This window comes from Linepithema humile, chromosome 4 (assembly GCF_040581485.1).
Source record: "Linepithema humile isolate Giens D197 chromosome 4, Lhum_UNIL_v1.0, whole genome shotgun sequence".
NCBI classification, from domain to species: domain Eukaryota; kingdom Metazoa; phylum Arthropoda; class Insecta; order Hymenoptera; family Formicidae; genus Linepithema; species Linepithema humile.
In genome coordinates, this window is record NC_090131.1 from 21,808,652 (window position 1) to 21,836,529 (window position 27,878).

General features: G+C 35.6%; 5 protein-coding genes across 17 annotated transcripts in view; 3 read left to right on the forward strand and 2 right to left on the reverse strand.

Annotated features, from left to right (window-relative positions):
• Chi (LIM domain-binding protein 2 Chi) overlaps positions 1-3,609 on the forward strand; it is a 144,169-nt gene extending 140,560 nt beyond the window's left edge. For 9 of the 12 annotated variants that reach the window (XR_010889619.1, XR_010889620.1, XR_010889621.1 and 6 more), the window contains 5 exons: positions 326-532; positions 1,539-1,671; positions 2,476-2,600; positions 2,688-3,183; positions 3,288-3,609. Coding sequence is in view for 2 of the 12 variants with exons in the window: in XM_067352857.1 (XP_067208958.1) it covers positions 326-532; positions 1,539-1,671; positions 2,476-2,600; positions 2,688-2,930; positions 3,288-3,389 (810 nt within the window). In the remaining 10 variants the exon portion in view is untranslated. The remainder of the gene's footprint in view (positions 1-325; positions 533-1,538; positions 1,672-2,475; positions 2,601-2,687; positions 3,184-3,287) is intronic. The other 3 variants (XR_010889618.1, XM_067352857.1, XM_067352858.1) reach the window with 3 other exon arrangements.
• A 348-nt stretch (positions 3,610-3,957) lies between these two features.
• LOC105672139 (glutamate receptor U1-like) lies at positions 3,958-18,914 on the forward strand. Its single transcript, XM_012366866.2, has 11 exons — positions 3,958-13,197; positions 13,304-13,404; positions 13,607-13,690; positions 14,565-14,876; positions 15,171-15,277; positions 16,653-16,823; positions 17,146-17,381; positions 17,766-17,980; positions 18,104-18,360; positions 18,440-18,512; positions 18,751-18,914. The coding sequence occupies exons 1-11, from the start codon at positions 12,993-12,995 to the stop codon at positions 18,910-18,912; spliced, it is 1,923 nt and encodes a 640-aa protein (XP_012222289.2). The 5' UTR covers positions 3,958-12,992; the 3' UTR covers positions 18,913-18,914.
• On the reverse strand, positions 15,488-16,135 carry LOC136999271 (DDRGK domain-containing protein 1-like). Its single transcript, XM_067352883.1, has 2 exons — positions 15,938-16,135; positions 15,488-15,786 (listed from the first exon to the last, which is right to left on the reverse strand). The coding sequence occupies exons 1-2, from the start codon at positions 15,991-15,993 to the stop codon at positions 15,546-15,548; spliced, it is 297 nt and encodes a 98-aa protein (XP_067208984.1). The 5' UTR covers positions 15,994-16,135; the 3' UTR covers positions 15,488-15,545.
• A 275-nt stretch (positions 18,915-19,189) lies between the features above and the next one.
• Positions 19,190-23,288, forward strand: LOC105672131 (uncharacterized). 2 transcript variants are annotated; one of them, XM_012366857.2, is made up of 11 exons: positions 19,190-19,271; positions 19,390-19,735; positions 19,885-19,962; positions 20,126-20,295; positions 20,384-20,684; positions 20,926-20,977; positions 21,183-21,341; positions 21,570-21,731; positions 21,847-22,056; positions 22,138-22,292; positions 22,480-23,288. In XM_012366857.2, the coding sequence occupies exons 2-11, from the start codon at positions 19,392-19,394 to the stop codon at positions 22,667-22,669; spliced, it is 1,821 nt and encodes a 606-aa protein (XP_012222280.2). In that variant the 5' UTR covers positions 19,190-19,271; positions 19,390-19,391; the 3' UTR covers positions 22,670-23,288. The 2 variants fall into 2 exon arrangements, with proteins under 2 accessions (XP_012222280.2, XP_012222281.2); XM_012366858.2 differs by having other exon boundaries at positions 20,929-20,977.
• On the reverse strand, positions 23,040-27,662 carry Tsf1 (Transferrin 1). The gene is made up of 10 exons (XM_012367119.2): positions 27,441-27,662; positions 26,875-27,101; positions 26,233-26,536; positions 25,471-25,814; positions 25,011-25,261; positions 24,659-24,894; positions 24,136-24,412; positions 23,875-23,936; positions 23,538-23,797; positions 23,040-23,445 (listed from the first exon to the last, which is right to left on the reverse strand). Exons 1-10 carry the CDS (start codon positions 27,511-27,513, stop codon positions 23,359-23,361), a joined length of 2,121 nt encoding a protein of 706 aa, XP_012222542.1. The 5' UTR covers positions 27,514-27,662; the 3' UTR covers positions 23,040-23,358.
• Positions 27,663-27,878: the final 216 nt, after the last annotated feature.

The following is a 27,878-nucleotide window of genomic DNA, read 5'->3' on the forward strand; positions in this document are numbered from 1 at the left end:
AGTAAATTGGAAAAGAGAATGGCAAAAAATTGTAATTTAAAATAAACGTATAATCCGAAATATTCATTATAACGTACGTCACGTCGTTATGAAAATTGTCATATGCGTCGTATTCCAATGTGACACAATTAGAAAAATCGATTTTTTTTCTTTATTAAAAAAATTTATCACAAAGGTAAAAAGGGATCAAAATTTAATTGGATCTCCGCAATTCCTGCAAAAACTATTTCCTAGCTTATGTTCTACGAACTCTCGATGGTGACGCGCGGAATCAAGCACTCTTGAAATAGACGAGGCAGATATTGTTACCCGAAACTCGTTTTAGGTGTTAACGGAGGGCAGGTTAGTATTGGAGTTCACCTTCGATGACCTCATGAGGATAAAGTCGTGGCACATGTCGGTGAGGGCGCATCGGGAAATGATACCGAAAAATGCGCTTGTCAGCATACAGCAGGACCCGGCGATGATGGAGCAGCTCACCAAAAACATCACCAGGCAGGGCATGTCTAACGCTACCCTTAACTACCTTAGAGTACGTATTCTCCACAATGCAAATGCTATCTTAATTTAGCATTTCAAATAAAATTTTCAAATTTTTTACACGCATTAAATGTTTTTACATGACAGAAAATTATTAACACAGCAATCAAATTACGAAGAATAGATACAAATCAAGTCGCTTCTTTTACGATTTTAATAAATAATTTAAAAATTTTCTAAAATATTTACGCTTTGTAAATTTAAAACAAAAAAACTTGTACGATTTTCCCAAATTTAGTGCGTGAACGCGCGTGATTGTGCTAGTCATCGTATGTACCGAAACCAAACAGAGCACCAAGGAGAGCGCGAGAGAAGAATAATTTATTATCGATCTAAAAAAGAAATTATATCGATAGTAATCAATTGCGGGCACAATAATTGTTACAGCAAGAAGGTGTGTCAGCGCGGGGTTAAATCGAGCTATCTCGGGACACGGCGTATGTCTGCCTTCTCGAAAGTATCCGCGACTATCCGGGTTACGATCCACCTTCTTTCCGCTCTCGGAAGCGCTTTCACCGGGGCGCCCGCGCATACCGTCGTGTATCGTCTCGAGCCGGTTGAAAAGCCCGTCGATTGTTACGTCGCGGGAAAGTCCTCGTCTCTATTGTCGGACCGGTACACACGATCGGAAACGCGTGAAACACATCCGTGTTTCGAATAATTTCTCCTTGCCGATGACGAAAGCGAGCTTCGATTGATTAATGACGCGCTGTCTTCGGTACTTGAGTCGTTCTTTGAATGTCAGCTCATCTATTTTACATTCATTGCACAAAGTAACAATGTTTTTGGTCAAAGATTTATATACTGTAAATTATTAATGTCAAGTATATAATATTACAAAACACTTTATTTTAACGAAAGCTTTATGTGGAATCAATTTTCTCTCAATGTTGAAAAATAAAGAAGTTATTTTATATGATTTGTATTAAATATTAAAATATTGAAAACCATCTTCTTAGCAGGGATTTATTTTGTACATAATGGCGATTTTTTTACAGCTGTGCGTGATCTTGGAACCAATGCAGGAACTCATGTCGAGGCATAAGGCGTATGCTTTGTCACCTCGTGATTGTCTGAAGACTACCTTGTTCCAGAAATGGCAGAGGATAGTTGCCCCGCCGGGTAAGAGAGGTAGACGAACAGTTGCTTTACATGAGAAGCACCAGCCAGTGAAGCCAAACAGTCGGCTGATTCTGACCGACAACTAGTGAAATTGGTTTTTGCCATACGCACTATTATCCGGTTTCCTTTGTAGCTTTGTCGCGATTGCTTGGTTCCGTCGGTTTCTCCCCGTTGAGTGTGATTCTTAAAGATTTTGTTCTCAATTAAATCCACATCTTACGTCATCTGTCTTGTTAACAAATAATAATAAAAGAGATAATGATATTAAGCATTATTGTGATATCAATGTTTTATTCTGCAAATACATGTCGGTAGATGGCAGTTCCGTAACTACTCGATTGCTTTGCGTTATATACTATGGATTTTAATATCTGTTCCTTTATTGCCCATTTTGATCGTGTTTATCGTCATTGCGTTTCGTGTTTCTTGTTTTATGATTTTGTGTGTGATAATTCGAGTGTATTCACCTTTTCCTCTCGATATTCCTGTAAGGCCAATAAAACCGTGGAACCAAGCGCGCGCGAAGCACTAAGTACTACCATGCCAAGCGTGTTTCTCTGTAAAGATCGCTCGAGAGTGCGAAGCATAAGTAGCTGGAGAGAAAGATAGAAGCAGACCTGACATATGTCTACATACCTGTTTGTCTATCGATGCATGTTTGTGCTTGTTCGTGTCAGAGACCTTTGATAATGAGAAAGGTCCACAACTGGGTAGTGCTCTTAAGTTTATCAGTGTGTAGCTACACACGTGGCCAAACATGGCCATTGAGTGCGCGCAAGCGCTTGTGTTTACGACATGTCTCTTACTATTCAGAATCGCAGCGACCAGCTAGCAAAAGAAGAAAGCGAAAGGGTAGTACCTCAGGACCGGGTAACAACGCTCCACCCGCACCCAGTAAAAAACGTTCCCCAGGGCCAAATTTTTCCTTAGCGTCGCAGGTAGATACATCAACTAGTTTACTCAGCCGGTCGCGCCGATCGCGCAACGTTGCGAGGAAACGGGCACTAATTAGAGGTTCCTTCCAGGATGTGATGGTCGTTGGAGAACCATCTTTGATGGGAGGTGAGTTTGGAGACGAAGACGAACGGTTAATCACAAGGTTGGAGAACACGCAATATGACGCTGCAAACAATCTGGATCCTCATAGTCACGACGCATCTGGTGGTCCACCGCCCCATCCTCATCAGTTCCACTCGGAACCGACACCGGGCAATTCCTGGCCGCCAGATCGCGGTCCTGGTCCACCACAGGGTGGTCCTGGCAGTCAGGTAACTTACTGCAACCAAACTGACACATCAGACAATTGCGCGCATACAATGATGATGTACATTCCCTCGGAACTTACCACATCAATGCAAGCATTCATTAGCTAACTGATTTTGAAACTCGGCACTTCTGGATTTAATGTCTCGAAAGAATCACTTATTTGACTCACGTTGGAAAAATCAATATTGAAGACACTTGGCTCAGCAAAAAGTTAAGACAAATAGATCTTAACTTAGAAATAAATTTAACGACAAGGTATTGATTCTAGCGAATACTACTTGAACATTACAAAATGTTGTACTATAATTCGTAACGTGTCAACACCTTTAAGGTTACGTTTCACATTCGTACTCTTTCAGGGAGTGCAAGGAGGTCAAGCGGGTGCAGCTGCAGGTGTTCAGGGAACGCAAGACGCCAGTCAACAACAGCAAGACAAGAAGAGCCCCGCAGTGAGCCAGTGAGGCCAGGAGTCCCCGCGCCCCCCCACCAGGGGGCGACGGGGGCGCAGGCCCAAGAACGTGGCTCCCTAGCGGGGCGAGAATCCTAGCCTCCCCACTGCCGCCGCCTATTTGGCCTCCGCAGCCGGTCCCACGGTTGGCAGATTGTCGTCGCACGTCGGCATGCTGCCGGGGCTGACCTGTCAGCCCGGTTTGCCGGCAGCAACGACGGTAGCAGCGGGCCATCATCATCCGGAGCAGCATCCGCAGTTGGGTCATGTAGCTGCCGCTGCCGCCGCCGCCGCTGCTGCCGCCGCCTCGATGGGCATGGATTCCTCGGAGCTGATGGCGGTGGCTCATTACCAGGCTCAACAGTTGCAACGGCAATTGCTGGCCGAGCAGTCTGGTCCAGGCGCCACGATGCTGCCGCCTACGTCTGCTCAGTCGACTGGTGGAGGCTTGACGCAGCCGCAGGGACTCCAGGGGCAGCAGCACGGTCAACTCCAACCGGGCCAGGATCCGCTACAGAGCCTGGTGCAGCAACTGCTTTGCTTACAGCAGATCGAGTATTTTCTCGCGCAGCGCGGTCACAAGTAATTTCATTTGAGAGAGGGAATCTCTCACGTGGAAACGAGACAGCACAGACGGACCAGAAAAACAACGTTTGTAATTCAAATTGGGACTTGGACGAGAAATGCATTTTGTGTTGGTGAAGTGCTGATTTATCGATAAATAAATTCCGCGTCAATGAGTGACCATCCGCCGCTGCCGCCGTCGATTCTGCGGCGTTGTTGAGAATGAATGCGAGGATAAATCTATTTCGGCGGTGTCTGCTCTCGAATTCGTAAGATTTCTCCAATTTTCGGACGGAGGGGAGGCGCGGTGTCTTGGAGTCCGCTACGACGATACGGGAAGGTTGTGGAGAATCCGAATGAGCGGCAAATGAAAGAGAGGAGAGCGAAAGTTGCGCCTTGGATCTCGTTTCTCGTGGATCAAATATATCTCTTTGGGACACCGTGCGGATGGACGGTGATCTCCAGGATAGAGGGAGGTCGAGCGTTTTAGCGTGTGATAAAAAAACTTTATGTCAAAAATTATATTAAATATGAAAGGTGGAGTGGTATGACTGTGCGGTCAAATGGTCGCTGTCGAAGAAAGAAGAAGAGAAAAAGAAAGAACGTTAACGCCACACGCGTCAGGGACGATTATCCGCTTTGGCGTGAGCTGTGAATGAATCTCTATCCGTCACCAGTATTTAATAGAATAAATAAATATAAAATATTGTAAGAATTATATCGTAAGTATTTGTGCAAACGGTAGTGTGCAAGTTCAAGAATGGACGTTGTGACAGTGATCCGAGATGTGTGTGGGAGAGAGAAAGAGAAAAGGAAAAAATGTGTGTGCGAATGAGCGAATAAGTGAGAGATAGAAAGAATGAGGGAGAGAGAGAGCGAGACGGAAAGTAATATTTAACTTGAAAATTTTTTTTGCGCGCGGACAGATCGAACGAGAGAACAGCACTGATGCTTTGCTGATTTCTCAGGTCTCGTAGAATAATTTTATTATTCGTTATATATTTAACATTTCGCTTTGCGTATTATTACATAATTATAAATATATAATAATAAAATTCTACAACGAGTATGTTCTGGAATCAGCGGGACATTGGTATTTGGTCTGTTCTCGCATTTAAAAAATCTTTACGTCGAATGTGACTTTACAGTATATCGCGGTACGACACGTAGCATAGCACGTACCCACGTCTTACGAATTATATGTAACTTTTAACTTTTTATGGAATATACCTAAGTGAATAATTTACGTTCACACTGATCTGATCGTGCTTCTATTTTTAATGCCAAGATGGTGACATTAGGACTTTTATGATTTTATTTGACACATTAATAATGCGCGGTGATTCGATACTTAGTACAATGTACGTCAGATGAAGATACATACATGCGCATACAAACACGTACGTTAATGTACACGTAAATCTTTATTGAGTAAAGTTCCTTGCGCGTTACATATTATCATCATGTATGTTCCTCATTAATATGTTTATATGCGTCGCATTTGTTCCTATTTTTATATTACTCTTTGTGATTCGTCATGTTCCCTTTTTTTATTTAAATGACTTTTGAAAGACATCAAATTTTTAATCATTGATTATCAAATTAATCGATGTTTTGCTCTTTTAATCTGATTTGTTTGTGAATCTTTTTAATAACTTGTTTTTTAACACGTTCAAAATCAAAATAAACTTTTATCTAAGTTTATTATTTGGACATTTACTTAACATTTTAATAAACTTATGTGAACTTTTTTAAAATTTTTTGAGCTTATTAACATTATTTAATAAAGCACGGAAAAAATAGACCAATGAGTGTGGTTTACGTTCACGGAAAACAACAGTCCGTTTTGGATGTTAATTATTCACTAGTTACACTTGACTTCAAGTCTCGTCAACGCAAATGTTTTCTTCGAGAGTAATTATATATACAAATTAGCTACATGTGAATTCAATTTTACGAACATTTGATTTTATGTACTCTTTAAATCTTTAATTGGTTTTTTAATTTTTTAAATGTTGTATGATTCGTCAATGCGTATAATTTAACTGAAAATTTAAATTATTTAGTATTGATATTATATGTATATCCACGATCCAAAGAGCAAGACATTAATGACTTAAAAATTTGAAATTAAACTAGCGTCGAAATGAAAGAAAAGGGAACATCGTTTTAGTTGTAACAATCATACATCACACGAACTGCGATTTCCGTATGACTAACGTCATTAATTACTAACACGACGTTGGTACGAGCTCTGCTTCGACTTCGGAATTTAAGCTCCAGTACATACACACGAACACAAGTACATAAACAATTTGCGTATCATAAATCTCTCTGTTCTCGCGAATATTTCGTAATGATGTAGATCGTGACTTATGAATATCATTTTCACATCAGATTATTAACCGATTAACCGAATCAGCATATCTTTGCCATCTCTGGTTCTGGACAGCAAAATTCGATAAATAGAACGCGTTGATCTATTCATTCTCAAACCATCAAGAATAGTTAAATTCGAAAATCTTCTGGACTCTTTATATTGCTCATTATATTCTCTTGAAACGTGCTTTCTGATTACATTTAAAATCCGAACTAATGAGTGGTATATAATGTTTATAGAATTTTTTTATTTGATCATATTCGGAAGTTTGGAAAGAGATGGTCCAACGTTCACAATAAATTACATCTTATACGAAAGAATACGAACAGAAGAAGAAGAGAATATATAAATGACAGCAGTTTGTCATGATTATATGGACATATAAACATGTAAACTGTGAACATGATAAAATAGTCGATATTTATATATTTTTTTAATTTTTCTTGCTGGTTTTTAATGCAGTCACATTATCGTGCATTGATTTTGACTTCTTTCTCTTTTAATTGAAACGAAGCAGAAGCTGTACATTGAAAGCGGACATAGTTTTCATATAAAATGTATACCCAGAACGAGAGAAGAGTCGCGTGTAATTTTAAAGGAAAAAAAAGGGGGACATCCGCGTGCCAATGCGCACGCAGTACATACTAACATACACATATACACGCTCTAAAATCACATACAATCATGAATTAGTTAGATAAGCCACGTGTGAAGCCAGTACAGTCCCACGGCGTGAGAGTGTGCGAAAGTAGGAGAAAGGTGTATTTCGTACATACACTTGTGTTTGTAGAGAGAGAATGAGAGAAAGCTAAACAAAGTCAGAAAGAGAGGGAGAGAGTGAGAGAGAAAGAAAGAAAGAGAGAGAGAGAGAGAGAAAGCAAAAAAGAGATAGAAAGAGAGAGAGAGAGAGAGAGTGTATGTATGTATGTTAGATGCGTGTGCGAGAGAATAGAAAAAGCGCGAATGATTTCGACACGAGCATGCAGTGGGTTTTAGCATAAATGAACTATTGACAAATGTTGTATATTATTACGAATTATAATGACACTATTATAATTAATTAATTAATTAATTAATTATTATACCCTAATAATGTGAATTGAATTTAAACGACAAAAAATACACGAAATGATAAGTAATAGGCGAACAAATTTTTAATTGTTAGCGAAGCACACACGAAGCCGGAATTAATAATACCCCGCGGGCCTAGGCCGAAACTCGAAAGTAGCAGGTCGATCCGCACGACGAAGTCGAAGTGCGCGGCGGAGTCGAACGTATGGAACTTAAAATCCTTGCCGGGAGAAAGTGCATCGCCCAGCCTCGAGCGGCACGACTCGCCCTCCATATAAGGAAAAGGACGCATTCTCGGTGATGTTCGTTGCGGTCTCGGATCCGTAATGCGTTCGCGCGGTTAACGGCGCTTCGCCGCGAAGCGGCGTCTCGACATTCCGCAGTATCGAACTAGTCACATTTCACCAGAGAAGCACAATTGTAAAAGTCGACCGATGAACACTTGCCGGCCGGTTTTACCGATGATTAACTTTAATCGCAATGATATTTTTAATCGATTTTTCGCTTCTTTCCAGCTCGAGTCTTCGAAAGAGACGAGGAATCGCATAAATGGAATTAATTCTGAATGAGATCGGTCCTCGGACATTGGAACAGACTGATAAAGGTTTTTAGTAAGTTTCGTCGAGAATATTTTCGTTCAGTATGCGTTGGATACTTTTCTCCATAAAAAAAATATGTATCACCTGCGCATAAATTACTTTTCTATCTCTAGAGTGTAAACGTTTATTCGGATAAATCCCAGCTGCCCCGTTCGAATAATCGGCGATGCACTTCGAAACAGTGTTCAGAGTAAGCCACGACGCGAGAGGCGAGGTATAGTTCACGCATGCAAGCTCGGCCGCATCCTCACCGAGAGAGCTATTTTAGCTTCGAAGGTCCTGCGAGAGAGTCGTCGCGCTATGGGGAACATCTCGACCGATACTTTGTGATCGTTCGTCGTCGTATGTGGTCATAGTCGTACGAGTCGAGTTTTGAGTTATACGCGCAAGGAGGAACGGAGGGACTGCAAGCTCGACGGGCTCAGTGAAAGTATCGATCATAATAGAGTGAGAGTTGGTCGCAAGCGGATGACCCGGGGTCGTGCATTAATCTGCGAGGAAGCGGCTTTTGGTTTTGGTCGCACGTTTCATTTCTTTCTCTTTTTTTTTTTTTTGTTCTACTTTTCCTGTCCTTTTCTACGAATGTGCGAGATGCGGAACTTGGTTTCTCGTACGAGAAAGAATATATATTTTGCCGATACTGAGACAAAGTAATATGAATCCTAGTGCTGGCGGTTGGAAAGAATTGCTAACAAAGAGCCACAAGTGCGAGAGGCACGTAATGTATTCCGGAAAGGCGTTAACACGACGGCGTATGCCATTCTTAATTAATTATCGCAATTTTGCGTTAATTCCGATCTTTGTTGCGTGATTCTCGATGATTTTACGAGCAGTTAGGGGCAGGTGCAATTTCATTCATGAATTCTTTATTTTTTAATTCGATTGAGACTTTGATTCGCGTTTTGCGCAATGTAATGCAGCTTTGATGAACGAATGGAACACTTATCACGAATAAAAAATTACTCGATTAACACTTTATATATTTTTTTTTCAAATTTAAAATCAGAAAGCAAATAAAATTCATATTTTGACACATTGACGAAAAAGTCATGAGATTTTTTTCAAATTGGAAAAGCTAATCAAGTTGAACTTGCGTACTTTGAATCAGTTTCAATTTTCTGAATGTAAATTGCTTTAATTGATAAATTAATCAAATTTATTAACGTCAAATATTTTTACTTTTTAATGATTTTATCTAATGATTAAAACATGTACTTCATAGTTTACATAATTACATATGATTGGGAAATTGAATGTACTCACACTAGATTCTCGTTATAAGCAGCATTATTAAACGCATTAAAATGATAATGTTCAATTAAACCTTTTGCGATTATATATAAGCCGCCAACTGATAAACAGCAAGTGCTTGATTAGCTTAATTTCTATTCATCAACAAGATTTGGCACGAATGACATTTGTCGAGCGTGTTACCGCTCTATCGTTGTAATTTATGATTAATATTTGATAGATTGTTAAGCGAATTGTTCGTTTATCGTTCACGAGTATACCGCAAGCCTCATTTAATTGATTCATTCGCCTAAATATCAATGCAATCTGCTTGATTAGTGTACATAATTTACATATAAACATGGGAACAATTGGCGTTTTGTCAGAAATTAATCGGGAGAGCAACGTGATCATATTGTCAAAGATTTTTGCGATATATTTTTTCTCGCACGGTGAATCATCGAACCGTATCTTTATAATCTTGGAAAGTATGATTTTTCTTTACCGATATACGGCGTATTTTGATTAGGATTATCGTTGGGGAAGGTGATTGATCGTAATTATACGCGCGCGACGCCAATCTCGCGCACGAGAATCTTTGTCGCACGACGATTCGGTTCTGAGTCGGGAGGATCTAAAGTACATTTTGGCTCAGGGATAGGAAGGGTGTGTCGTATTCAAAAGCGTTACTTGCGAGCTTCGGACTGAGCAGCCGAATGGCCACTGCGATTACCGCCACTTCCTTCTCGTCTACTCGATCTGCGTCGAGCAATTCTCCGAGTCGTAGGACTGATCTTCGCAGTCAAAGTTCCTCATTTAGCACTCTAGTGGTTCGACAAATTTTACTTTTAGCGGTTCTGCTTTTTATTTTTGTACAGAGAACGCGAAAGAAACATATGAGAAGACTCAAGTGTGCAATATTCAGATCCTTTATCTCAATAAAATTTATCTCAAGTAAACTTTCGCCGGGTTTTCAGCCATTTGCATAAGACGACCGCATATGTGCGTTTGGAAAAATCGTCCCTCGATGATTAATTACTGGGTATAATTTGTATCGTCTGGAAAAAAAAAGCTCCGATCATTACGCACCGTGTGGTCTACGCAGGATTTTAAATTCTCTACGAATCAAATTTGCATATCACCGACCGAATCTCAGGAGAAGCAGATTAGTATTATAACGAAAGCGATGTGCGGAAGTCGAATAATCACGTAGCCGCGATCCTAGACCGATTAGTGTCTCGCCCTGTTGTCGACCCGATGCTGTTTACCTAAAGGATGATATTCCAAATAATTGTTGATAAATGGTCAGTCCTGTGTATAATGGTAAAGAGGAAAAAAAAAAGAAAAAAGACGTGCCACTCGTCGCTGCACGACGAACACGCGCGAAGGCAACCCATTGTCGTTCCAAGTTCAGAGGACCCTTTCTCATTTGCGTCGGCGATCGTCGAAGCTGCGCCTCGTCCTTGTACATTCGTGTATATGTCTGATTATGATCATAATTCAAATTGTACACGAGAAGAAACACGCAATTCTATCCAAATGTGGGGACGCATTTCCTTTCTTCATTCGTATTAGAATTATGATTCAGTGTTATATTTGCGCGGATCACTTGATCGAAAATGTCGGTATGATTGTTGCTAATTTCTGTATAAAATCTTTTCTTTCTGTATTAGATAATTAATTAATTAAGGCTATTGAGATGTTATTTTTTCTCAAAATGTATAAAAGTCTAAAGGACATCCTAATTTTTCAAATGTTCTTTAGGCTCATGTTGGTGATTTTTCTAACGTTCTATAAGCAACATATGGACAAACAAAATACAAGGAACGTATTAATGTTGATATGACCGCAATATTCTCCCAAGACCGAGCTCGGCTGCTATTTGTACTTCTGTAAATACCGTCCTCTGAATTTGGCACTGGACCCGTGCCTCTGTCGGTGTGAAAAACAGTCCTAAGATCGGCGGGTCGGTCAGATCGTTAACACCGGACCTGTCTTGAGCGACGATTGCGCATCGATAGTGTGTAAAATATTAGCGAATTAGGGACGATTTAATTGCGATCAAGGATATTACATACCTTACCCACTTAGTGGACATGGGCCAAACTCGGTATATTATATTAATATACATTCAAAGTTGGCCCATCGCCATGACCAATGAAGTAATAAAAAAAAGAAAAGAAAAATAAAAACAAAAATGAATTGTCATCTAATTACATTTTTACGCACTCCAAATTTTTATCCTCGTCATTTGTATCATAGCAACCATGTGTTTAAAGAAGAATCCACATTATATGTATGTAATCAAAATTGTAACTGATAAAACGTTAATAAAAAAACGATATCCGAAATCTCGCCTGTGCTAATGTCGCCAATCTTTATTTCTGCCTGTACACAATGGCTTTATTTAATAGTAGTATTTTAATTTAATATGTAAACATGAAAAAACATGAGAATTAACTACATAAAATCTAATTATTGCTTCTAATAAATTCAGCACGCGTTATTTTAAATTTTATTTCTGTTTTTATCGATATACATATAATTCAAAGATTTAAATATATTGACTACAAGTCTTGGTTGACAGTTTCACACACAACCGGCGATATTAAAAGCTATCGAATTATTTGTATTACGACATAGTGGGTTGAAATATTTTTGTATGCAGAGGATAATTAGAGAAATTTTAAAATTGAGGAGTATTCTTCATTAAAGCATTGTTCGAATTATTTCAAATTTTTCGAAATTTATCTAAAATAGATCAATTTAATGAGAAATTTTTTTTTATTTAATAATGCAAGTAAATACATAAATTAATCCATAGATAATAATCGACATAGATACCGAATTATTTATATTGTGATATAGTCATATTAATTGCTATTTATTAACAGTTTGCGTTTTTATATGTAGGGCAATGTTTCATGTTGATAATTATCTTTTATATAATCTCTAAGCTTTTATCATATGTTTACAATTCTATTAATATTTGCTCAACTTTTATTCAGATTTATTCAGGAATTAAAAATGCAATACATTATTGTTTAGATTACATTTTGCTATTGATTTTATAATTATTCGATTGGCATCGTTTCTTATAGAAAATGAGACAAACACATGGATCGTTTAATTTCTATAAATCCATCAGCAAAATTTGTAAATTATTCTGCTTTCGTTAAACAATATTCTGCTCGAAATCGTTGCTCGGACGATATACAGAGAATTGTTTGCATAGTGGCTCGATTCGGTTTGCATAAACGGGAGAGCAAATACGCGAAAGGAGCAAACATATAATTTATTCAAACCTCACGGAATCGAAATGTGTCGATCACATTTACTTAGAACTCGGTTTAATACTTGATATTCAAATTTTGTCCTTGTCTAAACGCAATCCTTTATTTTGTAAAATCGGTCGTTTTTAATTCGCTTACATATCGATAATTGTACAATTATTACACGGTTGTTAAAATGCTCGAAATGACTGTTTTTTTTTTAATCGATAAAACGCGATCTTTGTTATGCTTTAACATCAACTAGGCAACTATCGTGCGGATAATAATGTTAATAGGAGCAAATGTGTACTTTGCTTTTATCTAGTATCTGTGTACACTAAATTGACTACTTTTTCTATCGCAGTCAATATAAAACGCAGTGCGAGCGCGGCGGCAAAATGTATCAGATCTGGAAACTTGGAAATCGAACTGTGACTCGTGAGATCGATCGAATTTTTACTATCGACGCTTATTAATTCGCGCGACGCAATCGACGAAGGATGTCTTGGCGCAAATTTAATCTCTCCTTGATATTAAGAAGTTTAATCGTTTTCGTGTGGATGACGATGATGTTCGAATTCACGCGGGGTCAACTGATTAGGCCGGTTTACGTGTACGAGGGTTTAATTAAGAGTATACATGATTACTTTAACAACACGTGCATCTTACTCTTGCATACCAATCCGAATCCTATCGAGACACAGGGTGAGAATCGCATAAATTCGAGATAAAAAAATTGTATTAATTAGGATTAGTGTAATCATCCAAGTTTGTACTATTCTTGATTGCAATGAAAGCTGCCGCCTTGCAGGACTCATGGAAGCTGAACGCTTGCTACGTCTTCAGAAATACCTGAGTTCGACGCTTCACATACGCACCGCGCTCATGGATTTTAATATGTTCAAAGCACGAGTGAGCGCATAGACTCTATATCTATTCTAACTTATAATCTACATCTTTTTATTATTGGATATAAATGGATTAAATGCCAAAGTAAAATAAAGATTGCTTAGTTGCTGTATCTCTGAAAAATTTACGAGTCGATATCAAGTAGCATATCGACAAATAATGTATTTATCTTTCATTAAAAAAGAAAAGATCTGTTTGCTTGTAGGTTGGGCAAAGCTATTATCACATCAAGAGACCGTTGTTCGTCATATTAAACGACCATGAAGATACGAGGAATAGTTTTGCGAGTGTAATTACCTCTTAAAAATTCAAAGAATGCTATGAAATTTTATGAATCGTTATTGCATTGTTGCAATAATGTTATTTTGTTTATTATGCTTACAATATATAAAGTAAATGCAAATAAGGATACAAAAAAATTTTTTCTTTTCGAATTTTTGTTGTAAGAAATATATTTACAAGTCAAATAAAGAGAGTGGCCAAGATGTGCCCTAATTTTTTTGTATTCTTGTTTGTATCATTTTGTACTCAAATGTGGTATCAGAAGAAAGTACTCATCAAGCTGATTACAGATATGTAAGTCTTAAAGTGTAGCCTTCTACCGATCCAGAGAAAATGGATGTGTTACTTGCAACAATCGTTAGCCAACAGATATAATAATGTATATTTATTCTAATAATTGTTAACAAACAGTGTTATATTGTGTAAGTGCTTATCTGGGATTACAAAAGGATGGCAATGGAAGATACCAAACGATGACAGAAATGGAAAATGTATTATTGCAAATATCACTTCTTTGGATCATTTGAAACTTTGGGAGGCCATTTTCTTTGGATCGGTAGAAGGCTACACCTTAAGATTTACATATTTGTAATCAGCTTGATGAGTACTTTCTTTTAATACCACATGTGAGTACAAAATCGAATACAAAAGAAATTGAAGCACATTGCCTATGGACATTTGGCCGCACTCTTTAACATAATTTATCTTTATTTATTAATTTATCTTCGCACAAATTAGTTTATTTTTATTTCTATGTAGTTCCATATCAAAGCTTTTCAAAACGAATTTTTATCATAAAATGCAGATTTTGTACTCATTAAGTGTCACAATCCGGGAAGTTTGAAGTAGACTGGCATGAACGTTTATTTATCAAAATGCAGCAGGTATCGACATGGATCGCAATGGCTTATCCTACTTGGCTGGTCTTCTTCAATAACGAGACTAAAATCGAAGATTTTTTATTTGATATTTACGTGCCGTTTGATTGTAAATTTATGGTAGCTCGAAGCAGTGTCAATGAAGTCGGCAAAGAAATCATCACTGAAGTTTATCAAGTTGACAAAGAAAAAGAACTAAGATCGATGCAGTTTGGTGTGTGGGATGTGGCAAAGGGTCTGAAGGGTCCTACACGCGGCCTATTTTTACGAAGAAACGATCTTTTCGGCCAGAATATACGCGTTACATCGGTGCACGTAAGGTCGCTTGTCCTATTTTCCGCAAGAGAGTTGTGACTATAATGATAAATAACAGTAGGATAATCAGTTAATTATCAAAAGGATAATGAATGTCATTTAATAATAATTAATGAGTTAGCAATAAAATTCTATGATTTTTTTCTTACACTGTTTTGTGACATAACAATATTTTTAAGTGTTGTTTATTAATCGATTTCTTTAAAAGAAGAAAGTTTGTCATATTACGAGATTTGACAAAATAATGTTTAATATCTACTTCAGCATACTTTAGCATAAATTTCACGGCCGTAGGATCCCCCTATTAGTCTGTTTCATCGTAATGAACAGAACGAGATAACAGGAATGAGCGGCTTTTTCGGAGAAGTAATTTTACTGTTGCAGGAAGGGATGAATTGCACGTAAGTATTACACTAGAAATTGTATTGAACAGAAAGTTTCTTCGTCGAAAGTTTGATTTTGCCTTTTATTTTTATCGAAAAAGAAACTTTCCGATCGATCTAATATATGAAAAAGATATTATTCCAATTGCTATCCATATAATAGCCACTATAAGATAATCTCTAAACAAAAAATGATTTATCAAATTTATGACAAATTAATAATTGTAATCAATTTATTGCATTTGGTTTTCCGTATGTTTCCATTTCTAATCAGATTTAGTTTTGTCTACTTTTCTTGCTTTTTGTCCTTTTCTTCTTCTTTGTCTTTTTTTTCTGCTATTTTATTTTCCTTCTCTTCTTTAAGTCGTTTTTGCTGCTCTCTAAGCTCTTCCAGTTGCCTGGCAGATTCCTTTCGGAAGTATTCTGCCTCACTAGCTGCTCCTCTTTCCTCGAAAATATCTTTCTTTCGGCCGATGCCGGTTCTTCGACGTCTTTCCGAATATGTTCTTGCATTTTGTAGATAGTTCCTAATTATACGATTGTATTTAAAAAATATTAAAATTTTATTTATCAAGATCAGTTTTTGTGTGTGATATAATTATCGATTCCGAATTAACACAACTTATGAATTTTTAAGCTCAATAAGAAAAATTAATATTAATTGTTAAAAGAGGTTACATCATTGACTTCATCCTTTGTGAATTAATCCATTTTGTAGCAAAATTACGCAGCATGATGTCGTCACCGTTCCATCATTTTGTGTCCCTTTTTTTCTCACCCGCGTTCTAAAATTATTGACTTTCCCTAATATTGAAAGAGGCCATAAATAATTATGACATAATTTTGCTTATCATTTTTAATTTTGATTTTGACAGCCATGAAGTTCTTCCAAAAATAGTATAGAGTTTTTTTTATTGTTTTATGTGATATATTTTTATATATATATAATTGGTTGCCAAGAATTATAAATTTAGATATTTTATTGATATATAATTGTGACAAATAGAAAATTTATTTAGTTTGAAAAAAATTGACTATTTTTTACATATAAAATAAATTGTTTTACCTTTACCGTTTTATTGAGAACTCAATAGCTGAAATGTTCTGATATGGACTTGAAAATGTGCTTATGAATGTTATACATTAATAATACTGCATTGTTAAGAATAGTTGTGTCATCAATATTGATGATAAAGCTATGTTTTGATAAGATGTAAAACATTGATAAACAAGATTGAAGCGGATCTTGAAAGTAGGAATATTTTAATAAGTTTGAAATATTTATTTTTTTTGTATTACATAATTGTTATCTGAAACGAATTGAATGCTTCTTTAAACAGGTTGTGGCAAGATATTATCTATAAAAATAGCTCTCATGCTAAATTTGCTTCAGATTTACATACACGGAGGCCAAAACGTGGGGCAGATGTCTACCAAACGGGTCGTGTACAGGTGCCGTCGGGATGTTAATGAATAATGATGTCGACTTCGCGGCGACAGAATTCATGATGACCTCGGATAGATTAGACGTCATCAGTTTTACTTCACCCATTTATACAACCAGGTATCTAATAAAAATTTCCACTTAACAACAAATTCTGTGCACACACAAAAAAGATGTCTCATTATCAAGTAAAATTTTAGCAACAGGTTTAAGATATCCAGACAATTTATAAAAAAGTAAACATAATTGTGTCAATCTGATCCGAGAAATAATTTATATAGCAAGACATGAATATTTTATGCAAAATTAATGGAGTTTAAGAGACATCTTTCTTAGTTTGACATATTAAATATTCAGTGAGTTTGTTAAATTATTATTTAACATTCGTGAGTCTGTGAATCAAAAGAGTAATAAAATTAAAATCTTTTATTCATCTGTTGAGATGCCGTGCATACATTAAACGGCCAGCAGCGGCGAATGTAAAATGGGATGCTTATTCGGCACCGTTCTCCGTAAGCATCTGGGGTGTCATCGCTCTTTTCATAATAATTATGAGTGGATCGATCGTATTCATTCAGAAGCTATTTGCGTTCGCATCGATATATCGACAACATGATCGTTCATCGTCGAGATTTACGGAGATTTTGTTTTTTGTCATAGGAGCGTTTTGCAGCCAAGGTAATTTCGGGTTCTATCCGCTGTTCTCTTTTCAAACAATTGCTTTTTAACTGCTTACAATCTTTCCCCTTTTAAAAATTATAATTTATTAGAGGCTCAAATAATTTAAAATTTAAAGGAGCAAAAAAAGTTTAAATTGTGTTGTACAACACAAATTATTGACTTATATACAATTACAATTTAAATCATTGCGTGCGTTTTTTTTTAATTGTAACAATGAGAAAGGCTTGATGGCAGGCTGAAACGTTTGTTTTTATATGTTTTTATAATCTCAATACACATGTTCTGTCTCACGAAAAACCGGCGCATTGTCTCTTTTCGCTCTTGTAAATTTTAATTTGGTTTTTTCTTTTAATTTATGAATATTATTGTGGATATTATTAGGTATGGAGCAATCTACACTGGATCCTGAAAGAATGATGCATTTCGTAATTCATTTAACAGCCGTCGTGATCATAGCCGCATATTCTGCTGCCCTGATTAGTTTTCTTACTGTTAATACATTTATTATGCCTTTTACGACCATGGATGGTCTTCTGAAAGATGGAACTTATCGTTTCGGTGTGGTTGGCGATTCGGCTGACTTTAGTTTCTTTCAGGTACTCAAATTAGTTTTGCCGTAAAATTATGCGATTAAAGAAGAAACATACTGTATATTTGAAATAATATACGCTATATAATTATCAATTTATGAAATTATTTTTTCGATTTTGTTACAATAGAATACATCAGATAAAATAATGAACGTATTGTTCGATAAACTGTTGATGAAAGAAACTAATTTACCAAGTAATTATTTGGACGGCTTAGACCGTGTTTGCAAGGAGGACAAGTACGCCTTTATGATTTTAGACAATATGGCAGCGTTGTTACAACAGAAAGTTAATTGCAAATTGGAGCCACTGGACGCGATTACGCAAACTACTATAGCAATGGCTTTGCAACCCAACAGTCCGTACCGTGGTATTATTAATACAAAGTGTGTACAAATTTCGTTAATTAAGTACAAATTGATATATAATTTTAGTAAAAGTGATTCACATTTTATATTATTGCAGTATTCTTTTGTTGAGAGACAGCGGAATCATGCAGCGTTTGATGCAAACACAATGGTCCGTTCAGCTAAGTGGAGTGAGTATGCATTTATAAATTTTGCAGATTAAATTTGCGGTCGAAAAACAATATGCTTGACAGAATTTGATTGAGTATTTTATAATTTTTAATAACTTTTCGTTTAAAAATGATCTAATGATAATAAATTGGAATAATTTGCTTGAAAATGATTTTAATAATTATCAAAACGTGCTAAAATATTTTTTAACGTAATAATTGTACAAGAAATGTCCATTATATTTGTTATTAATTGTAGGCACAATCATCGTGGAAGTCGGTCGAGATTGGTGATATAGTGCCATTGCTGCTTCTTATAATCGCCGCTTTGATTATTAGTTACTTTGTTTATATTATAGAACGCGTTGCGTATAAAAATCTTCTTAAACGAATGAAAGTAGAAATGAATGTACCGCGATGAACTGAGGATGTAAATCGAGTGTTACATTGTTACATCTTTATTTAATAAAACACGATGAGTCTTCTAGTCTAATATTGTCAATTTATCTTCCAATATCCACTTTCTTTATTTTCGATAGCTCGGAATAGAAAACTGTTAGATTGTTTCGGATTTCTAAAATATTATATTTTGCACGTGTTACAGTTACAATCTCCAATTTATAGCACTTTTATCAGTAGGGCAACCGCAAGGTGATAAACAGTTAGGCCAGAATTCATATATTCTAAGATCTGTTTATTTTCTTGACAGTCACTTTGAAGCAACCTACCGAGCAATCTATCGAGCAACTTGTCGAGTGAAATCGTTTGAGAGAAATAAAAGTACGTATTACAATTGCAATACATTCACTTAGTTTGCCTAAAATTTTTCACGGATTTTCGTGAAATTTTTGATGATTGTAAATGAGCAAAATGCGATTTTTTTCTTTTTTTTCTTAAGTCATGTCGGAGAATAAAGAGAATACATGTTTGGGTGTACGAAAAGGCAAATTTGTCGAATTAAAAAATAACGTCGAAAGAAAAAAAGGACTGAGCTTAAATGCCGAAACTCGTGCAACAACGACACATGCTTCGATGCAAAAATCTTTCGGGAGTGCGAAATTTAGCGTGCACTCCGATAATGAGCAAGACTGTTCAGGCTCACGGCCGCGAAAACACGTAAGCAGAAAGGAAATTAGAGAAAAACGAACACGAAACAGTGAAGCGACCGCAATAACATCAACATTATTAACGGCGGAAACATTGGAAATAAAAAAAGATGCTGCTGTTGTACGTGGCCCATATAGGTACGAAATCTCGAAAAATTTATTTTATTTAAAAGTACAAACTGAATTATATTTTATCAATGCATTTTTAATTAATATTTTTGAATAAATAGAAATTATACGTATATATATATATATATAAAGATATATTTATTTATTATTTATGGTAGATCCCGTTCTTCGGCTAACTGGAATAGATATTTAGGTTTTTTGGATGATAAGAATAAAATGAAAAATTTTCCACGGAGGTACACATTTTCATATAAATAAATTTTTAACAAATATGCAGAATATAATATAAATTATTTGTTTACAATAGTGCGGATTATATGTTGATACATTTAATATTCACTTATACATACTTATACATACTATACAAAATTTATTATGAATTAATTACATTTTATCTAGAGCCTATTCTGAAACAAGAAGGATTCCGTCTACACATTTAATCGTAACACCAAAAACCAAAAACCAAGAGCAAAAATCAACTCCAAAAACCAAATCTTCTCTTACAGATGATGTTAAAAAGCGAACACTTGCGAGTATTGAAAGGTGGAAAAAAAAGATGAGAAAACGTTGTTAGTATTTTTAGAGTATAATAAAAATGGTGTATAGTAATTCATAAAAAATTTTTTATGACAGTTTTTTTATTCGCCGATTTTTTAGCTGATATTGTGCCCAGCTATGCAAATAAACATTCCAACGTATTAAATATAGACAGAGGAAATAAAACCAAGTTACAAGACAACATTATCACAGATATCTGCAAAATTCAGAAATGTAGCGCAACGTCAAGCAATGCATTGAATGTTGAGGTATTACAAAGACAGACGATTAATTCGCAGAAAAATATTCAAAAATTGATGCCAGCAGTTGATTTTTTAACTACACGATATTCATCAAATGAAGTCACAACAAATGTGCAAGATGACAGTTTTTCAAGCATACAAGAAGATATTAATAAAACGTAAGTAATAAAACAGACAATTTATACAAATAAAATAAATAGACATCAGTAAGTAATTGATTATCAATGTTTCATTTTTTAATTATTATCGCAATCAAAATTATAATCCTATATGTTAAGTTAAATAATTGAAACATATCTTATTTTGGATTGTTGGAAATATGCTGTGTAAAATGAATTATGTTTCTAACAATAATCAAGATAATAGTTAATTAGAATTTACAGTAGCAATTAATTTTAGAAGTGCAACATCTCCGATTAACTCTGTTGCCGGACAATTGGCTGAAATAAAGGTAGAAAAACACAATTTATATAATTAAAGTCTACTCAAATGTGTGTGTTGATATTTATTAAATAGATTAGCATGTTGTTTTTATTATAAATTAATATTATCATAAATGTAATTTTACTATTAGCAAAAATATAGATGATTGAATTTAATTATATACCACTTTATTGTATCTGAAAATAATGTTTGTATTTATTGAAAAAAAACAGTGTAAAAAATGTATGATGGAGGATGATTATTTAGAAGATACGCCGGATGTAGAACGCATGAGAGAGGAGATTTCTCCTAGTCTTTCTTCTCGTTTTCTGCGTGGAAGTGTAAACGCACAACAAAGAAGAATCATCGTAAGGTATCTGATTCATCTTGCCGTAAGTACATGACACAATCAGAAATATAAACACTTGATATGAATATAGTATAATTTTATTAAAAATAGTATAATTTTAACTCATATTTTAAAGTTATAAATATACAAAAATAAGTTTTATAATTTTTGATAATAATAAAAATAATTTTTCTCACGTTGTGTAATAATGAAAAATAACCATGCTAATTTCGGCCTTAATCTCTGTTCTTATAATTCTGATCATTTTTAGATACGCTGTAATTATTCGTCACATATCATTTATCAGACTGTTAAACTGTTTGATTTGGCTATTGATAGAATTTTAGTGAATATGAATAATATACAATTAATGTCTCTAGCATGCCTCTGGATAACCCTCAAGCGAGAAATAATCGGACATCAAATACCATCAGTAAGAAAATTTTATTTGAAATATAAATACTATAGTTTTATAGTATTTTTTCAATGTAGATTTGTTAAACATCTAACGTGTCTTCTCAAGATGCACTTTTGTATCCTTTTTTTAGGCGACTGCAATACTGCGACTGGCAAAAGATATGTATATTAATCAAGAGAAAAATTTATTAATGTATGAGAAAAAAATTCTTTTAACTCTCAAATTCAGCATACGATTTGCTGATCCTTATTCTGTGCTTTTTTATTATATCAAAAGTGTGAAGAAGTATGTCATCAATTCAAACGATATCCCACACATTTATTTTTGCGGCAGTTATCTGGTAAGAATATATAAAGTTTATATTTTAATATTTGATGTGCAAACTATATATAAATACATGATGATAAATACTTCTTTGTAGATCGATCTATCTATGTTGGATGAAAGTTTATGTGATATTTTGGAATCTATCCGCGCATTAGCTGCGGTGAATTTATCATTGAATTCTATATATTTGAATAATGTTAATGTGGCTCAGGCATATCGCGAATTTCAGAAAAGCCGAAATTTGACTGAGTAAGTAAATTAGTGAATGGACAAAATAAACATATTTTTAGAAATATTAATATAATAGTTTTGCAATTTTTTTTCTACCGTTGCAATACATTGCAAAAATTTAATTTGTAATATGTACCGAAAAGATTAATTTTAAATATTGCGTATATCGAATTCGTTGCGTTAATTCAAAGTGAATATTTTTCAGATGGGAAGAAAGAGAGTTAAAATCTGTAAAAAAGAGTGTGCTATCACAGATTCTGGATTCCGAGAATGAAAATTCGGATTTATATATTGTATACAAGAAATATGTAAATTGTCAGCATATTAACATTTCCAACTTTTTTCTCAATAAAGTGAAAAAGTTATTACAACAAGAAATGCAACACAAGTTTTAAAGTGTTTAAAAATACTTAAAAATATATAAGAAGATAAAGGAGTAGATAAAAAAATTTAATGATATTAGAAACGTCTGACTTCAATGTAAAGATATTTGATATCTTTCAGACTTTTTTAATATCAGCAAATTTTTTTATCTACGTCATTATCTTCTTGTATATTTTTAAGTATTTTGAAAGATATTTTATAGATATTTTATAGATATTTTATATTTTTAACATTAATGTTGATATTTTGTTTATTGATATATATTATTATTTTTCGTCATTTTACGTGCGGGATAGAAAATTTATTTTTTTATATTAATATGTATTTTTAAAAGTTACAAAGAATGTGATAGTAATGGAATAAAATAATATAATATGCATGTATGCTTGAAAGAATATATTTTATTATTGAAAATTTAAAAAAAAAACAAGCGTTTGATTTAAATATGCTCTTTCTATATGACTTCTTAAAATAATGTTGAAATACATAATTTTTATAATAGCAATGTGCTATTTGTTAATGCATAACATAAGCGAGGTTATCGAGAGTGATAGCAGTTTATTTCTCTAACAGTTCTCTTGCGGATTATTGATATATGATCTAACAGCAATAATTTCTTAGCGCTGATAATAGCAGCAATATCACATGTAGACATCCATTAAGGACGATCAGATAGTTTTAAATTGTTGAGTATCAAGTTTTAATTGCCGTTATTCTGTTGAATATTTGCCCAGGCATTCCATTTGTCCCATGTATTGTCGATGGATATCAATTCTTTCACGTCGTCCTAAAAATAATGATATATTTTATTTATTCATACCGCTTGTAATTCATACAGACAAATAATTTAATTAAATAAAGGAAGACCAATTTACTTACCTTGAATAATACGTTACGTTTGTCATCCCAAGCGCCGAAGAGACGCAGAAGTTCCGGCCGCTTGGAATATAAAGAAGTTGCGGACAAAACACCATGTTTCAACTCTTCCAGGGCGTTCGGCGATTTTCCGGCCGAGCTGACGATTATTCTCGGCGGCTCTAATCCTAAATTGCAATTCTCCCACGCATCGATAGCTGCTTGACTATCATTCGGGCAGAGCAACATGTATTCGTCGCTTTTGCCTGCATCGTCCTTGTCATCTAAAATGTGACGTAGAAACGTTTCGTGAAGCAACAAGCGTGATCAGATGTAATTCAGTCAAGAAAATTGCACTTACCGAGCTGCTGCAAAGCCGTCAAAGGTACGAATGCAACGTCTCCTTTACCATCTTTCAAACATCTGGAAAAAGATGTAAATTATATTCTCGAAAATTAATAGAATCTCTTGCAATGCATATTTCTATTGCCAGATTCGAAAAATTTTGTAATAAATTGTGTTTTATAGTAACGGAAATCTCCGATTAGATTTATTGAATTAATTGTAGACACGTATAAAGACACCACATGTATGTAGTATTTGTATGAAACTATGACGTTACCTAAGTGCTCCTTTTCCGCCGTTGTAATGTTCAGCATTCGACGGTCTGCATTTCGTGGCTTCTTTCGTTCGTTCATCGGCCTTGATATTGCCGACGCAAAGTTGACAGGATTTCGAGTTGTGAGGTGCGCCAGGTGCACAGGATTCAGCGAAGAAAGCATCCATTTCGTTCGGTTCATTAATAAGTCCTTTCTGTTTCAGGATATGAGCCGGTGCGGAGTAGCCCGCGAAGTCACCCTCGTAACCGCTATGACAAGACTTCTTGCCTCTGAGATCAGCTGCGAGCAAAAACATTGGCAGTAGCGATAATGCGTAATGAAAGCTTGTGATCTTTCAATCACATATAATTTCTTATAAATGTTTATTCATTCGAATATTTTCCATAAAAAATTTAGTTAATAAAGATATATTGATATTTTAGTTGAAAACTAATATTTAAGAAAAAATCAAAATTAATTCATCTAATTTTGCCTATAATAATTTATTGATTAATTTATAGATTTATAGATTACAGATTTACATACCTAAGTTATTTATGGGAGAACCTCTTTTGATAACAGCGACTGCAGGTCGCTCGCTGAATTTCGTCGATCCCTTGCCATAAGTTTCAGCAATGATCGGCTTTGCATTGTAATTATCGATTGCGAGTTTTACTGATCCGCCGTCAATCACTGCCATGTCAGCTCCGTTATCCCTAATAGCTTGCAAGCAGGCAGCTTCGTCCTTTTCCAGTATGCAATCAAATCTGGGTCTGGCGTCTCTGCGTAGATTGTAACGTAATATAATGCGTTATGTGTGTAAAAAAAACAAAAGCGCTTATACATATTTTTAACGTGACTGCAAAGTAAGATTTATATATATTTTGCATGTAATTACCTGGAGAACGCGGCTCTAGCGAGATTGCGACACTTGCTCAGCGCCTTCTCATCCCAAACACACGCGCGGGCGTCTCTCTCTGGTGCTCCGGAGTTTCTCTCGATCACGTCCATGTATTTCGCAATCTTTAAGTGTTCATCCGGCGATACTGGCGGTGCGGCAACAGCCAAGGTTTTTTCATCGAGCAGCATAATGTCTTTCCACCAATTTGCCTTCTCGTTCTCGCCGAGTTGACCTAACTGCGTCAATTCCTAAAAATATTCCGCAATTAAATTACAATATCCTGTCAGATAGCCGACATCGCTAACATTTTGCTCACTGAGTCTACATTTAAGCTATATATTTTCTGAGATTTCTTATTAAATAAGCATAAAAATACTTCTGTTCGCAATATCATGTTGTTCTATGCAATATTTAATTAGTCATTGAAAACTCGTCCAAATAAGTTAAAAATACGCACTCTTTGGATAGCTTCCGCATTGTTACGGTCGTCTCCGTTGGTCATGTATCCTTGCCACGGTCGGGCCGCCCATGTGCATGGTTTCGTATCAGCATCGATAGGCACTTTGCTACCGTCTGGACAGAAGTATCGGAAATTGGCCGGATTTTCGGATGTCGGCACTGCCGGGGTGACGCCGACTGGCAGACCGAAGAAACGCTTCACGTAGATGACCTTCGTCCAGGCGACATCACCGCCGTTATGTGCCAAACAGCGCAATGCGCCTTCGTATCCGGAATATATGTCTGGGTAATCGCACACGTCTGGTTTTTCGCAGAGAGCGCACATGTTGCTGTATGTCTCCTCTGAAAAATAAAAAGAATATTGAATATCTGTGCAAATTCTTTGTACAATCAAAATTGATTTCGGCTTACAATATTTAAAATTCTATATAAATATCAAAATTTACGAACAATAAAATAAATAGACTCAAATATTATAACACCTGCTGTTAATTTAATTCTTTTAAACATGCAACATGATTCTGCTTTCTATTTAATGCGCGCAATTTGTTCATTTGTATTGCAGTTTGCTTAACTAGAGTGTTTTAATTTACGCGTGTGATCGTAATTTATCCTACAAACAGAAAACATTTAAAATTAAACTGTATCAAAAACAGAGTATCAACTTATGCACAGATTGTTTTGCAGCTAAAGATGTTTTTGCCAGCAATTTATCTATATCACGTAATTGACGCAAGTTTTGATGATTGCTACCACTTACTGAGTCTTTGATTAATGTCGGGATCGGGTGACCACCTGCCAACCAGGCAGCCTTTGTCGAACAGCGTGCTTAAAGCGCGAAGCTCATTCTCGCGAGCGGAATATTCCGGATTGTTGATATCAGTAAGCACTCCCATCGCGGTGAGCTTTGTGATAGGAATTTTGTAACCGACATTACGACCCACACCGGTGTGACAGGACTTAAGACCTCTCAGGCCTTGAACGTTGTTAATGTCCAGGTCCTTGTGTATCACGGCTACTGCTTCATAACGATAAATCGCCTCGGGTTCCTCCTTCGTCCTCACCTAAACAAATAAAAAAAAAAATAGTTTACATTATGCATACTAATAGAAAAATAAAAAAAAATTGCATCATGCACGCTGCACGCAGAGAAGTAAAATAATTGCGAATGCTCTGTTCTTAAAAGATTATAAAACATTTAAATGTTTCTTGAGAAGTCTCGAAATAAATGAACAGCAGTTATTTTAAACGATTTTTTGAAATCAATTTTATCAATCATCTTTATAAATTCTATCCTACATGTTTCTATTTTTTATTATAATATAAAATTTATTTTTTAGCTTCGGTAGATGTGAGACTAAGAATTTAATTTTTACTTGAAATTTGATTTCTGCTACATTACCTGTTCAATGACATTGTATCCGGCCGTTTCAGCAAGCTTATTCTTCGCTGCGAGATACATGTCTTCCGGATCCACGGCAACGATGTCCGCTTCCTTCCGGCCGACTCTTTCGATACAGTCGTATCGATCACGTCCGGAAATGCACGATATAGGGAAGCCTTTGCTGGCGGAGTCCTCAATCATCTTTGCGCATTCTTTTGAGTATATCTCCGGGATACACATCGTGACTGCACACATAACAAACATATTTTATAATATGTCATGTTAATGATTCAAGACTTGTATTTATTTTATTAAACAATACACTTTTGGATGCATCTGTGCTTCAAACTTCGAGACTAAATTCGAAACGATTTTGCTTATTAACCAAAGAAGTATTGAAAATAATTGTATCTTTATATTTTACAGGGGTGGTTTTACTATTTTTGTTTAACAATTGGAAAATTACGAATATATTCAGAAGAGATAGCAGCTTTTAAATTTTTACTCGATTCTCAATAACTTATTCCAGTTTCTCCACCATGTTTTTAGAAATTAACTATCAATTTCGACGGGGTACTACTTACACACTCGTGGCGGGCTTGTGGCGGACACAGCCGCCACCGCGAAAACCGCGAACACCGTGAATTTGTGCAGCATCTTGACTATGGCACTACGCGGGTTACAGTACCGCGCGATTTTCTCCCAAAAAAAAATCGAGTGAAAAGTACGGAGAAGCGCAGCAGAGTCAGATGAAAATCCAGACAAATAGTCGGCGACAACTTGTCAAGTGCGGAGTAGCAAACAACGATCGTCTTTATATGGATGCGTCTTTTTCTTCCTCGGATTTCAACTTGGAGAGGGGAGTTTACGCTCTTTACACTCCGTCTCCCTTCTTCTCTTACTTAATGATTCCTAACGTCGCTCTTTCTCCATTCGCTTTGCGTAATGACTCCATAGTCATCATTATCTATTCGATTTCGCGGTTCTTTTGCTATGATGGCATTTTCCACTTTTGTCGTGTC

Coding starts and splice junctions, on each gene's coding strand:
- LOC105672139 (XM_012366866.2), top strand. CDS start 12,993: ATGTCTTGGCGCAAATTTAATCTCTCCTTGATATTAAGAAGTTTAATC. Junction 13,405..13,606: donor TTAATATGTTCAAAGCACGA/GTGAGCGCATAG, acceptor GTTTGCTTGTAG/GTTGGGCAAAGCTATTATCA. Junction 18,513..18,750: donor GGTCCGTTCAGCTAAGTGGA/GTGAGTATGCAT, acceptor TATTAATTGTAG/GCACAATCATCGTGGAAGTC.
- LOC136999271 (XM_067352883.1), bottom strand. CDS start 15,993: ATGCTGCGTAATTTTGCTACAAAATGGATTAATTCACAAAGGATGAAG. Junction 15,787..15,937: donor CAAAGGATGAAGTCAATGAT/GTAACCTCTTTT, acceptor TCGTATAATTAG/GAACTATCTACAAAATGCAA.
- LOC105672131 (XM_012366857.2), top strand. CDS start 19,392: ATGTCGGAGAATAAAGAGAATACATGTTTGGGTGTACGAAAAGGCAAA. Junction 20,685..20,925: donor CAAGAAGATATTAATAAAAC/GTAAGTAATAAA, acceptor AATTAATTTTAG/AAGTGCAACATCTCCGATTA. Junction 22,057..22,137: donor ATTTTTGCGGCAGTTATCTG/GTAAGAATATAT, acceptor ACTTCTTTGTAG/ATCGATCTATCTATGTTGGA.
- Tsf1 (XM_012367119.2), bottom strand. CDS start 27,513: ATGCTGCACAAATTCACGGTGTTCGCGGTTTTCGCGGTGGCGGCTGTG. Junction 25,815..26,232: donor CGACATTAATCAAAGACTCA/GTAAGTGGTAGC, acceptor TTTATTTTTCAG/AGGAGACATACAGCAACATG. Junction 23,798..23,874: donor GACGGCTTTGCAGCAGCTCG/GTAAGTGCAATT, acceptor GTCACATTTTAG/ATGACAAGGACGATGCAGGC.